Raw genomic sequence first — 14,630 nt, 5'->3', positions numbered from 1 at the left:
GGTTTAAAGTTCAGTTCTCTCTAGAATATGAGCAATTATGGTTTCCGCACATCCTGAATACAAATGGATCATAATAGCCCCGAGGGCAGACATTCAGTAGCCTGTTAGCCCTGAACAGTCATGAATCTGACTAAACATGGTTGTGAAAGATTGAGATAAACAATTGCTGTGCATCAAGGCTCGTATTTCTGGATCCGCACGTCGCCCACTCGCCGCTTACCCTCTCTACCCGAGAGAGCTAGGCTAGTTTCAGACTCTTGGAACAGCTGTTGCTCTTGTTGCTATGCTCTCCCATCCCTCCTCTCCCCTCTCCATCTCTCCTCTCCCCACCTCTCCTCTCCCAGCAGAATGCTATAAGCTCCACTATAGCCGTCATTCCTCTCACTGCTTTGATCACGTTACCTCATCCTTTCCTCATCCTTGCCGACAGAAATTCAACAAAATGCATGTGCTTATTTTCAGGAACTACAGTATACTTATAGCAGCCAAGTTCTAAGGCTGTCCAAGAACGATAACTATCAAGGAAACCAAGGAGGACAGTTTACGTCGTAAACTATCGTTTACGTCGTAAACTATCGTTTACGTCGTAAACTGTTTGCGTGTGAAGTTTGAGTGACAGGTTCTAGGTTGCTGTAAAAAAAGACGGTGGCTCCAAACGGATTGCCACAGTTTTGGTCATATCTCTGGAACGGAATGTCCAATCTGCTCAGTTTAAAGCTTGTTGGATACATGACAAAAGGCTCGTTAGCCAACTAAGCACTGCTGTAGGAAATCAAGAGTCCGGAGAGGGGAGGGGGCTGGGGAGCTCAGGAGGAATACACACTGACCAAAGTCTCACCACACAGGACAGGGGCACGTACAGTACACTGGGAGGTGGGCATGGGCAGAGGCAGGCAGCGCAGGGGCAGAGTGTGACAATAACTGTATTGTTTTAAAAATGGTTCTAACTCAAGTGGATAGCGGAGTCCACGCCACAACTATTGCAACAACAAACGACATCCATTTTAGGAGCTATTTATTGAGCGATAGAAACGCTGACAGTATCTAGTCATAGTTACAGTAATATGTGGACAGTTTAGCGCCAATTCCGTACGTAGATGTCTGCAGCTATTTCTCATGAATAACTTAAACCTATATAACTGAATAACTGAATGGCTGGGAAATGTAAATTGAGAGTTTACATAGTACACATAAACTTTCCATAATGATTATATCTGGTTTCAGTATTTATTTATGATGCATTTTCTCTATTATTAAAAGGGACATTTCACCCCTTTTGCAACCAGATCTTATTTTAATGATGTTTGGGAGACATGAAACACTTTCCTGGGGGTTTTTATGTGGGTAATGTGTTTTTAGATATTTTTCTGCTCCGTTTCAACGGTGTACTGCAGCTGCCAATGTAATCCCTATGAGAGGCGTCATAAAATACCCTAATTTCACTGGTTCATTACTGAGGCTGTAGCGATTTTGTAGCGAATAAAGTGTCCCATATGTTTGATTTGTCCTTTTCAATGTCACATAGTGTACCTGCCATCTCAATATACATCCCACAATGTACTATATAATATACGGTATATACGTCACGGTCGCATCCCTTGAGGTTTTCAATACCCAGATATATTTGTTGTATTTCGTTTTATATGCTATGTATTTGTTGGAAATGATCTAAATAGCATCTTGCAAGACTCATTATCAATACTCATCTGGAGAGTTCACTAGGTAGTTGAAAATGTCAGGATATGTCACTCCTCCATTTAGCTGGATTATTTTCCCATGGCAAGTTAATTATACAACAAGTTGACAACGGTAAAACACACCATCGGAGCTCCGCGGTAGGTAGAAGGAGGTTGTGTGTGTGTGTGTGTGTGTGTGTGTGTGTGTCTCTGTTCCTGTCAATTTACTCAGACACTATGACGTAAAATTATCCATTCATTGTCAATGGGAATTTAATGTTTGTGTAGGACAAAGTTTGTGGACACACACCAAAAGCTGGATATATGGAGGGGCCCCTCAAAAATAGCCAATCTACTGTAGAATTTCACAACATATTGCATTGTGATGCAGGGTTCGTGCTTGAATATTGTTGGCCATTGCTGAATGTTTTCCCCATAATAGGTATGCTAGGGTTTCGAAGTGGCTAAAAAAATAAACTGATAAAAATAGAAGGGAAAAAAAACACAGACAAACATGACGAGGAGAGGCAGGGAAGAGAGAGATAGAATGGCACAAGAAAGGCAGGGGGAGAGGCAGGCTGACACAGAGGACACACAAACATTCAAATGGAGACAGGCAGGCTGGCAGGAAGTCGATAGAACACACCGAGGCAGCCAGCAAGCAGGTTAGAGATGGAGAACTTGATGTGTAAAGTAAGGAGACTGAGGTGTGTGTGTGTGTGTGCGCACGTGTGTATGTGCGTGTGTGTGTGTGTGAGACAGAGAGGCGAGTGGGTGTACTATGGAGAGTGATAGACAAAGGAAAAAGGAAAAGTGCTACATGAGGACAAACAAGGACAAAATAATTCAAAGGACAAACGTGATCAGCCAGGGTTCTAATTCTGTATCAACTCTCCGTAGTAAACAAACTAAATAATATATATCTTCCTCTGAATAGCGTGACCGCTTCCCTCTCCACCAGAACAGAAAGTAAACACAAGATATCCCATAATACTCCTCGTCCGAGGGCTCAGCCCGCCAATACAGTTAAAGGAACAATCCCCCTGTATATACCTTAGGGTTACTGCCTGCCCGCCCGCCCGCTAGGAGGTAAAGGAGGGAGGGAGGCGGTGGGATGAATGTTGAAGATAACATAACTCAGAGGAAAAAGATCGCTTTTTGAATTTATGTTCAGATTCTACAGCTTGGTAGGCTACATATAACCAACACACCAACATAGCCAACACAAAATGTATGCTTTATCAACAACCGATATGTGGCCCATGCATCGGTTCATCCCTAAAATGTACAGTATAGCAACAACTAATGAGACACACTCCCGGATTGAAAGGCATAACGTCGTCTAGGTTGCAACAGGTCTGAATAAAGATAGCATTTAAAAATGTATTCAGTTACAGATGAACCACCAACCGCATCCACAAACATAAATAAACTAAAGCTAATTGCATATTGTGTATCATTTCAGTTTGTTTAGTTAGTTTTGTAAACACAAAATACAGTTTCAGTTAGTTAGTATGGTTTATTGTTTTTATTTAGTTCAGGTAGTTTAGTTTGGGTTATTTCTTTGTTAGCTCTTGAGGAGAACAACGGACCTGTGCGTGGGCATGGCTGTCGTTCAGGGCTCTCTGCAGGGCCTGGCTCAGACCTTTAGCCAGGTTCTGTTTCAGGATCAGGTCCAGTCGGTTCCTACGCAGCTGGATGGAAAGAACTGGAGAAGGAGAAATAAGGATAAAGCTTTATGTAACGACCTATTGTAAATCGATTCAAACTGGTGACAATTTAAATCGCGGTTAAATCGCAATTTGAGTCGTGATGCAACAGCTAAAAAGAAAAATATATATATTTCCGTGCTCGGACAGACCCAGCCAGCCAGCTAGACACACATTGCTGGTGCAATGGAGTGGCTGCACCACTCAAAAAAGAGAAGAAAAGGCAGGATCTTTGTAAGAGAATTCATCAAAAAAGGTTTTCAGACTTTTGCTACAGTATACTGTATTGAAGAGGATAAGAGAAGAAATTTAAAAGAGAAAGATAGATTTGTGTAAGAGAGAAAACAAAATTGTATGGGAAGAAACCCAGTGAACCTAGTATCGTGATTCGAAATTGTATCGTGAGTTGATTACGACCCCCAAATGGTAACTCTGTCATTTCTCAACCGTTTTGGACGGGGGTGGGCTCGTTGGCATCGTGTCGCCCCCCTGGGGGCGTCTTTGGGGGCTCAAGGTTCAGGGACCCCCAGGGACCCCCCGGGACCCCCCAGGGACCCTAAAATGGTAACTCTGTCATTTCTCAACCGTTTTGGACGGGGGTGGGCTCGTTGGAATCGTGTCGCCCCCTCTGGGGGCGTTCTCAGGGTTTGAGGTTTGGGGACCCCCCGGGACCCCCAAATGGTAACTCTTTCATTTCTCAACTGTTTTGGACGGGGGTGGGCTCGTTGGAATCGTGTCGCCTCCCTGGGGGCGTTCTCAGGGTTTTGGAGGTTCGGGGACCCCCCGTGACCCCCCAGGGACCCCCAAATGCTAACTCTGTCATTTCTCAACCGTTTTGGACGGGGGTGGGCTTGTTGGAATCGTGTTGCCTCTCTGGGCGCATTATCAGGGTTTTGGAGGTTCGGGGACCCCTGGGGGCTCCCACATTTTTCTTTTACAGATTGTTTTTTTACGCATTTTTCTTTTACAGATTGTTTTTTTACGCATTTTATTTTTACAGATTGATTTTTTTACGCATTTTCTTTTTACAGATTGTTTTTTTACGCATTTTTCTTTTACAGATTGTTTTTTTACGCATTTTCTTTTTACAGATTGTTTTTTTACGCATTTTTCTTTTACAGATTTCTTTTTTACGCATTTTCTTTTACGAACACACAGATAATATTGGCATGGATTCGGCTCCATAGTGGATCCACTCATAATTTCGATGCCACATGGGTCCGACGCGTGGCATTGCGTGCGGTTAGGGTTGGGGACAAATTGGACAATGTTAGTCATGGAGCGAGTGAGCAAGCTTGCGTCAGTGGCACATCAACATAAAGCTCTGAGTGCATTTCCTCTATCACTGTTTTAGTTATTTCTGGGTCTTGGCTCTCTTGAGTGGATGTTGTTATGTTCAAATAAATGACTCACCTAATGCATCCATTAGCTCGTATGTTTTAGTTTTTTTCTTCTCCATCTTCCTCCAAAAACAGCTAATGGATGGGTGCTCAAAACACCTTAGTGGTCAGGAGGTATAGCTACACGCACATCCCAGTAAATTCAACGGGAGCTCGAACAAAATAAATAAACTGAAAAAGGAGAAAGTCTGCACACCGTTTTAAAAGCTCACAAAAAAACTTTAATTACCAGAGCAGAAGAAAACATAATTTCGGCCTCCTTCTCCTTGCTCAAAAAACCTTTCATTCATACCATTAAGGCAGTAAATGATCCTGTTATATATACTAGTCCTTACCCATTGTATGGACAATTTCCCCCCATAAATATAGGGGGGCGACACGATTCCAACGAGCCCACCCCCGTCCAAAACGGTTGAGAAATGACAGAGTTACCATTTTGGGGTCCCTGGGGGGTCCCGGGGGGTCCCTGAACCTTGAGACCCCAAAGACGCCCACAGGGGGGTGACAAGATTCCAACGAGCCCACCCCCGTCCAAAACAGTTGAGAAATGACAGAGTGGGGGGCGACACAATCACAACGAGCCCACCTCCGTCAAAAACGGTTGAGAAATGACAGGGTTACCATTTGGGGGTCCCCGAACCTTGAGACCCCCCTATTTAATATAGGCTACTAAAATAATGAATTAGTCAATTGGCCATTGAGTGGTTGTTTTAAGACAAGATATGGATATATAGCTAAACTTGTAACTCATAAACTTATACTTATACTTATAACGTAGCCCCAGACAAACATGGCAACCTCAGTTGCCAGGCAGACTTATGGAGCTTTTTGATTGGGTAGAGGAAAAGGCCTCACGTGATTGGTTCTCAGCCGTCATGTGATTTTTGGCAGTGATTTCACTGGGGAACCAAAAAAACCATCTGTAACTGAGGTTGGCATTTTTTCTGTTCGTAAGTCCAAACACAAAAAAACACTATCCGTATATACTACATATACACGCATTTTTATTTTACAGATTGTTTTTTTACGCATTTTCTTTTTACGGATTGTTTTTTTACGCATTTTTCTTTTACAGATTGTTTTTTTTACGCATTTTTCTTTTACAGATTGTTTTTTTACGCATTTTCTTTTTACGGATTGTTTTTTTACGCATTTTTCTTTTACAGATTTCTTTTTTACGCATTTTCTTTTACGAACACACAGATAATATTGGCATGGATTCGGCTCCATACTATGAGCACTAATTACAGCATAATTAGAGACTTTGAGAGACTAAAACATAAAATCTCCCAGTACCTGTTCTGACCCAATACTTCTCGGTGATGTTGCAGGGCACGACGGCACTCTCCTCTGCACTCGTACTGGACGGAGGCTGTGTTGTAGTGGTCGGAGGTAACGTGGTTGGGACTGGCACTATCAGAGAGGTGGTGGTCACTGGTGCAGAGGTGGTGGTAGTCGTAGTAGAAGTTGTGGTAGTAGGTGCAGCTGTCGTAGTTGTCTCGGTAGTGGTGGTGGGAGGAACAGCTGTGGTGGTATTGGGAACAGTTGTGGTGGTGCTGGTGGTGGTGGTAGGCGCTACAGTAGTAGGACTGGTGGTAGTAGTAGTGGCAGCAATAGTAGTAGTAGTAGTAGCAGTTGTTGTAGTAGTAGTAGTAGTAGTAATAGTAGTATTATCAGGTTCAGTGTTAGCGGTGATGCTAGGCTGACTTGCAGCCGCCACCGTCGGTGTGAGGCTGGTAGTTTGTTGTGTGGAGTTAGTAGCCGCGGTGGGTGCTGTGGTCGAGGTGTTCGTCGGTGTTGTTACAGCGCTCCCAGAGGTCTCCGCTTCTGCCGTCGGCTGAGCGGCGCTCGTGTTCGCCGTCGTGGTGGTTGAGGAGGAGAGCGTCGTCGTCGTCGTCACGGCGGGTGTCAGCCGACGGCTGTCGCTGGTCACAGTGTCCTGGCCGGCGGTCGCTGCAGCGGCGCCAGGCGGCGTGCGCTCCGTCGTCATCTCAGCGGATGCACCTGGAGTTAATTAGGCCATTTCACATTTAAGTCGACAATTAATTGTCACACAAAGTAGTCGCGATTAACGATGTAATTGCATTTTTTGGCATTGGACATTGGAACATAATAATAATCACAACTAAAATTTCTGTTTGGTTTTTAGGCTTCATAATCACAAATTGCACAGGGCAGACATGACATAACGTAAACATACAAAGACATATTTAATTCAATTCGATTTCAATGAGAAATACATCATATGAAAGGTTACAGTGTGCAGTTTCATAATATGTAAAGAACTGAAAAATGACGATGGCCCCCTTGTATATCAAACCACTGTCCCCGGTCACATATTATACTTTTAAAAAAGTTGTATTTCTGCAATTTTTTTGGGGGGGGGGAAACAAATTATGAAAATGTTTCTACATGGAAACAATTATGACGCTTATACAAAATAATTGTGACCATCTGAAATAATTGCGACCATCTGAAATAATTGCGTTTGTAAAGGCGACTGTGATGCCGGGTCCAACCTGGGGTGTGCGCGGCGGACGTGGTGGTGACGGGAGGCAGAGGCGGGAGCGTGGCAGTGGCCGGAGGAGACGTGGGAGTGTGCCGGGAGGCGTTCCGGGCGCGTGGCGGCGCGGGCGCCGTGGTGTTCCACTGCGTGGAGAAGGGGCTGGTGATGTTGTCGGCGAGCGTGACGTCATGGTCGCCCAGCGTGGTCAGCAGAGCGGCGGGGACGGTGGGCAGGTCCCAGGCTGGCAGGCTGCTCACCGACTCCTCTGTAGGGGGGAGGAGGGAGGGTAGGGGGAGGGGGAGGGAGGGAGGAGGGAGGGGGGAGGAGGGAGGAGGGAGGGAGGGGGGAGGAGGGAGGGAGGGGTGAGGAGGGAGGAGGGAGGAGGGAGGGAGGGGTGAGGAGGGAGGAGGGAGCAGGGAGGGGGAGGGAGGGGGAGGAGGGAGGGAGGGGTGAGGAGGGAGGAGGGAGGGAGGAGGGAGCAGGGAGGGAGGGGGGAGGAAGGAGGGAGGAGGGAGGAGGGAGGAGGGAGGGGGGAGGAAGGAGGGAGGGAGGGAGGGAGGAGGGAAGGGGGAGGGAGGGAGGAGGGAGGAGGGAGGAGGGAGGAGGGAGGAGGGAGGAGGGAGGAGGGAAGGGGGAGGAGGGAGGAGGGAGGAGGGAAGGGGGAGGAAGGAGGGAGGGAGGAGGGAGGAGGGAGGAGGGAGGAGGGAGGAGGGAGGAGGGAGGAGGGAGGAGGGAGGAGGGAGGAGGGAAGGGGGAGGAAGGAGGGAGGAGGGAGGAGGGAGGAGGGAGGAGGGAGGAGGGAGGAGGGAGGAGGGAGGAGGGAGGAGGGAGGAGGGAGGAGGGAGGAGGGAGCAGGGAGCAGGGAGGCCAACATGTTGGTATATCAATACACAGTGGTGGGGAAAGTACTCACATTTCTTACTTGAGTTTTTGAGTGGTGCAACCACTCCTACAACCAGCAATGTCCGTGTACACCTATGTACCCATGTGTGTGCTATGTACCCATGTGGTCATGAGCACCAGTACATGACTATAGGGTACCAGTAGGGGGCGCCAGAAACAGAGAGGGATAGTGCTGCAATGTTGTTTGCTAATGAGAGAGAGAGAGAGAGAGAGAGAGAGGTCTGAGGTGGGGGGGGGGGAGCTGCACCACTCAGTTCACATGGGTGTGATTTTTTTGCAACCCATTTTTTCACGCACAAACAGTGACAATTGCAGATTGACGCGTTGTGAGCTTGTAGGTTTCAGTTTTTGTGTTTGTAGCACGGAATGTGTTTGTATAGCACGGAATGTGATGATTTGATTGGCTGATGTATGATGATAAGAGTGTATTTTTGTTTGTTTGTTTGTTTGCTTATAATGACACACCCAACATCAGGGTGAAAGTCTGTCACTATTAACAAGAGCGTGTTGGTCAAATAATTACTGCATTGGTTCCACTGCAGTTATTTCTCCCGTTTCCTGAAAAGTAACGGTTTCGTAGCGGTAGGACAAGGTTTCCACCCGACCGCGACAATAATATGTGCAGTGATCAATGCAGTATTATTACAGTTTAACCCATTCTGACCTGAGATCAGATTCATACGAGGTTTCCGCCGGAGACACACTGGTCTGATGAACCCATTCTGACCTGAGATCAGATTTTAAAAATGTCAGTCGCTCTTCGATTTTTTTAAAATAGCAGACCTACAAGCTCGTATCGCGCCACTCGGTGGCGCGATATGAGCTTGTAGATCTGCTATTTTTAAATAGCTAAAGCATAACATGATGCCGACACCAAAATGGGTGCCCGGTCAGAATGGGTTAACAAGGGAGACGCTGTGACACAGAATATGTTGTTTTCCCCAATATCATATCATGTGGGGTGATCCATTTTAGAGCCGATTGAATTTCAGATACCAAGGCCAAGGTCATGTTGTTGCCCTATATGTGCAATAATCTCTCAAGACAGAGCTCTGCAGCCAAATCTGTCAGCAACCCCGTTACAATGTGTACAGTTAATGAATTGCATTTTTATGGCGCTTTTCTATGCACTGTGCCTACTCAAAGCGCTAGCAATGGTTCGTTCATTCATTCATACATTGGGAGGTGAAGCGGCGAACAGTCGACGCCAGCGTCCTCACTTCCCAACCCCAATCCAACCCTTGATTGGGGGTGTTATTAGATGGAGCACCACCGGAAGAGGGCAGCTGAGGGAGTGTGACCGGGCCGACATCCGATCATGATGACGATGGCGAGGATGATAACGAATGATGACCGGTAGAAGGCACAGCTTTGATAGCTACAACTAATTCAATGAGATACATTTAACAGTAGCATTTCAACAAAATGAGATATCATCTCCAAACAGTGGACCATGCATTACAGTGCATACAGTACGGTACCTAGGCTGGTGTTGGAGCTGGAAGCGTTGTTGCCAGTGGCAACCAGAGAGACGGCGTCTGATCCCGTTATCTGATTGTCTCTGCTCACGGCCGAGGAAGAGGAGGGCGACGACGAGGCGGGGGGCGAAGAGGAGCCTTTGGACGAGGATGACTTACTAAATGAAGGAGAGGATATTTTGGTCCAGGAAGCTTTAGACAGCAGCCCTAATGGCTTTCTCGCGGCCAGTGCCGGCAGTTCCGATGGCTCTGCCTCCTCGGCCAGCATTGTGAGGACTGAAGAAAAGGCAGCCTGCCCTCTGTGGGTCTCTCCCTGCCCCAGGAGCCCCTGGGGCCCCAGTCGCCTGAGCCAGGCAGCCGGGTCCCTCGACATGCTCGGCAGGTCCACCCCCTCTGTAACCACCGGCCTCCAGTTAGCCCCTACTTCAGCCCAGGCCCCGGTTCCACTTACGATCCCACTCTGAGCAAACACTTTGCCCCCGCCGCTTCCACCTCGGACTCCCGCTGCGGTTTCGGCCCAAACTGCCGTTCGGGCCTCGGCCAAAAGTCTGCCCTCGGGCCATATCCGGGTCCCGGCTCCCAGAAAAGCATCGGCTCCACTGTTGGCTGCGGGACGAGCCAAAGCATCGCCCGCAGCCCAGTTTGTGTACACGGCGCCCGGATTCACTTTGGAGGACACGGCCGGGTCCGGAGGCAAGGTGGCGGGCTTTGATGACTCACGGTGGCGTCCTCTCTCATCTGGAAAACGGAGAGGAAGAAAGAGAGAGGATTAGTTGAAAGAGCAAAAGATGAGAGGAAAAAAGAAAACTAGGGAAACGAGTGGGAAAGGAAGACAGAAATAAGTGGAAGAAACAAGAAGTAGTAATTTAGTTCAATTAGGATTATTATTTTGAAGGGTTGACGCATGGCTGCCACCGACTGGATGATGACTGCTTTGACTACTTGCACAGTCATCATTAAGACCATGCATGCAATATGCAAAGATTTGTTTCAGAATCAGAATATCTTTATTATCATTGTGCAATCCAGCTCAGTGCATTTTAAAAAAGAACATCAAATATACTCTAACAAAACACACATTACAACATATTGTGTATATCCCCTCCGACTCCCCTCCGACATTTCATGTAGTTTCAAGCACTGAGATGGATTGCTACTCAATTCCGCACTTCACACTTTTATGGAGCGATTGTGAAATACTGCACGTAGGTCCATAAAGTGTCTCAGGTCTGTGCAGAGTAGAGCTATGACAGCTCTGCCTGGGGTAGAAACTATTTCTCAGTCTGCTTGATCCAGTCCCAGCAAGCCAAATGACGGGATGTCCTCCAGTGACTCCGGTGACGTTCAGGACTATAGGCCAGATCACAGCCCATTATGGGGATGATCTTTACGTCATTTCCAGGACGTCTGCCCAGAATAAGCTATAATATAGCTTATTCTGGGCCAGATCTGACTAGTTATGATTTGACTTAAGTTGATCTGGCCTCGATCAGACTCTCTCTGATTCATCCAGGGACATTCGTCTTAGTGAGCAGAATTGATGTTGGTTGATAATCAGGTGATATTCTGGGTCAGATGTGACTAGTCTTGGTTTGACTTGATCTGGCCACAATCGAGATAATTCGCCCAGGTCCTGAACATGCTTGCTGGGGTGTTGATTTCGTCGACTAAAACTATGACGAAAAATGTTCGTCGACTACCTTTTTTCAATGACGAAAACTAAATGGAAACTAAATGAAAACTAAGCTACGATGAGTAAAACTAAGACTAAATATGCCGACAGTTTTGTCAACAACAAAGTCATTTTACACTTGATTGCATGCTGAGATCGTCTATTTTCCTTATTTTGGTTCCTGCTTTCATGACCTTAATATAGCCTCTCCCTGAGGGCAGAAGTTCAAACAGAGGATGCCCTGATTGGGATGAGTTCCCTGAGGATGCCGTTAGATATTCTGCCACAATGTCACTTGAGATGGAAGAGGACATGTAAATGTTTCTAACCTCTTTTTTTCTTTTTTTGTTGTTCTTTCTGCTGCCATTTACCCCTTTTCCTCCCAATTTGTCATGCCAATGAATTCCACAAATCTGTGTGTTGTCCCTGCTGCGTTGTCCCACTGGCTCACCTGCCAGTGAGGAGGAGCCCACACCAGGAGGACGTACTGCGGAGCCTTCGTTCTACTCCTCCCGCTCTACACTCCTGACAGGTGCCGTTACGGCCCGTAGGGGTATACGTGCAGTGACTAATATAACCCTCCCCCCTCTCCGCCTTATTGTGTTCGTATATGCTCGACAAAGCCGGTGGATTTGAACCCCTAGGAGGTGGTGGGCAGTTAAGTTATACCGCGGTGCCACCTGAGCGCTCTGCCCTAAATGCAGTGATTGTCCTCAGTCTCTATTGACCTTGTGTTTAGAGACATTACAGCCTATACACGCCCACCGACACACACGTCTCTCACTCACTCTCTCGGCCATACAAAGAGATAAAGGACCCTAAAAACTGTATTAATCTGTCAAGTAGGTCACTTATGTTTTTAGAGGATAAAGCATAGGGAATTAATGTACACAAACTAGGACACACACACACACACACACACACACACACACACACACACACACACACACACACACACAGTGTGTCCTAACCAGCTGTGATTTCACACATACTAATCTGATCATGGAATTATTATTCCTAGAATAAACACATCCGGGGCACGCCGCTGGCTACACAGACCACCACTGCAATGTCCTGCATTTTATTCTGATTGGAGACCTATGTTGCATTATGTCCTTCCCCGTCCTCTGACCGTAGCTTCTCAACCAGCGGTCCGGGGACCACCAGTGGTGCTTGAGGGGGTTCCAAATGGTCCCTGCAGCTAAATGATGGTAATGGCCAATTCATACTCCTATTTTACCGCTGTTTCGGCGCTGTAGTGCCGAAATGATTTCGGCTCGTCAGACGTTTTCAGTAGCACCGAAGAGCCGACTTTAGGACGGTACCCGCCCCCCGAACCTCAAATGACGTCACGGCTCTACAGAGCCGAACCGGCTTTTTCTCGGCTCTAAAATAGGAGTATGAATCGGCCCCAAGGGTCCACCCTTACAGATCTTTAACTCTTGAGAGTGTAAAATGAGTATATTTGGTTTCATTGTATATGCTCTCAAGAGTTAAATTATTGTTGATAAGCTATGATGATAAGCTATGAGTATGTCCAACTTTTGGTGTGTGTAACCCAAATTATGTCCTAACACAAACATACACACTAACAAAGAAACTATCACAAATGGGGGCGAATAATAATAATAATACATGAACGTGTAGAGGTACAAACAATATGACTGCTAGGTTAACTGAATGCACAAATTGTGCCATGTTTGAAGCTTTAAATATCTGTAGATGAAGACGGACTACTTTTCAACTTTTGAAGAAGAAATTGTTCAGATATTAATAATTAGACAGACCCAGAAGAACATCAAGGATGGATGCCAATTAAAATATTATCACATTCTTCCCAAATCCCTAATTGTGTGTCCTCCTCGTACAGTACATTAAGGCCAGAACAAAGCCTTATATTGGCAGACTAGGTTGATTATTCTACGGTCTCAAAGGCACCTTGGCTTGGTGGAATTGAAAGATGGAGAACCGGGCTGGCTGGCAGGCTGACTGACAGGAGTCTATTGCATTTGTTCATTTGTTCTAGTTGAAAAGAACTGACTTGGCGTTAGTCCATAGTGCATTTGTAGCTTCTCTGTTGCTGGCACGACTGACCAAGTGATAGAGAGAGCGTACACACTGCAAAATCCTTGAGTGTTCATTTAACAATCCATAAAATCAAACGTACACACAGCAAAATCCTTGAGTGTTCATTTAACAATCCATAAAATCAAACGACAAACCAACATGAACAAATTGACAAGCAGTGATACCCAGGTTTTAAAAAAATAATCACACCCGTGTGAAGTGAGGGGTGCTCTTATCATCGTACATCATGACGTAAATTCTCCATTCGTTGTCAATGGGAATTAAATGTTTGTGTAAGACAAAAATACCGATTTGCTCGTCCACATAATGTCGTTTGTGTAAGACGAAAATCTACACTATTACCTCAAAAAACAACACACAAGGCGTAATTAACGGATTTTAAGTGATAAAGGAAAAAGACTATCAGATAATAGAGAGAAATAATAGGAGATAAAAGTTGAATAATATATATAAACCAATAAAATAAATCAAAAGATTTATTTTTTATTTTTCATATTGCAGGTACATGCACAGGCTACTCTACATACTGTACTCTTTTTATTTTTTCTTCCAACCTACACCATGTGTGTGAGTGTGAGTATAAGTGTGAGCGTGTGTGTGTGTGTGTGTGTGTGTGTGCGTGTGCGTGCGTGCGTGCGTGCGTGTGTGCGTGCATGCATAACTCACACTTCCCATATACTTCCCACGCCATCCCCATGTCCCCACAGAGGGGGTTGGTTAATTAAAAGACAGGGGGTTTCTAAGCAGGGAAGGCTTTATAGAACGAGCAGCACGAGCTTACCGGTAGCTCCATTCCCAGGATGCCTGCATGGTGTTAACCCATTTGGACCTGAAAAAGCTATGTTTCTATGTCAGTCGTTCTTCGATTCTTCAAAAATAGCAGACCTACAAGCTCGTAGCGCGCCACTCGGTGGCGCGCTATGAGCTTGTAGATCTGCTATTTTTCAATAGCTAAAGCATAACATAATGCGAACACCAAAAGGGGTTCCCGGCCAAAATGGGTTAAGCAATACAACCACTCCCCAACCCCATTAACTCCAGCCATTTCCTTATTATAGGGTATCATGATCATAATACAAAACAAGAGAATAATCCCGTAACAACGGACCGCTGAATTAACCAACTATTAAATTACAATTAGCTTCCAATCAGACTTAACCTTTAATTTTAAACTTTCAATTCCCCACTCGTCCTCGTT

The 14,630-nt window shown here is 46.0% G+C and overlaps 1 protein-coding gene across 1 annotated transcript in view; it reads right to left on the bottom strand.

The window, feature by feature from the left end:
- kiaa1549la (KIAA1549-like a) overlaps nt 1-14,630 on the bottom strand; it is a gene marked incomplete at its 5' end in the record, with an annotated part of 99,904 nt that overhangs the window by 72,435 nt on the left and 12,839 nt on the right. The window contains 4 exons of the mRNA XM_083764117.1: nt 3,269-3,384; nt 6,082-6,789; nt 7,305-7,556; nt 9,676-10,410. Of these exons, the coding sequence (XP_083620243.1) occupies nt 3,269-3,384; nt 6,082-6,789; nt 7,305-7,556; nt 9,676-10,410 (1,811 nt within the window). The remainder of the gene's footprint in view (nt 1-3,268; nt 3,385-6,081; nt 6,790-7,304; nt 7,557-9,675; nt 10,411-14,630) is intronic.

This window comes from Protomyctophum parallelum, assembly GCF_964188405.1.
Source record: "Protomyctophum parallelum genome assembly, chromosome: 4".
Taxonomy (NCBI): Eukaryota; Metazoa; Chordata; class Actinopteri; order Myctophiformes; family Myctophidae; genus Protomyctophum; species Protomyctophum parallelum.
Note: the sequence above shows the minus strand (reverse complement) of the source record. Positions and strands in the feature narration are given on the sequence as shown.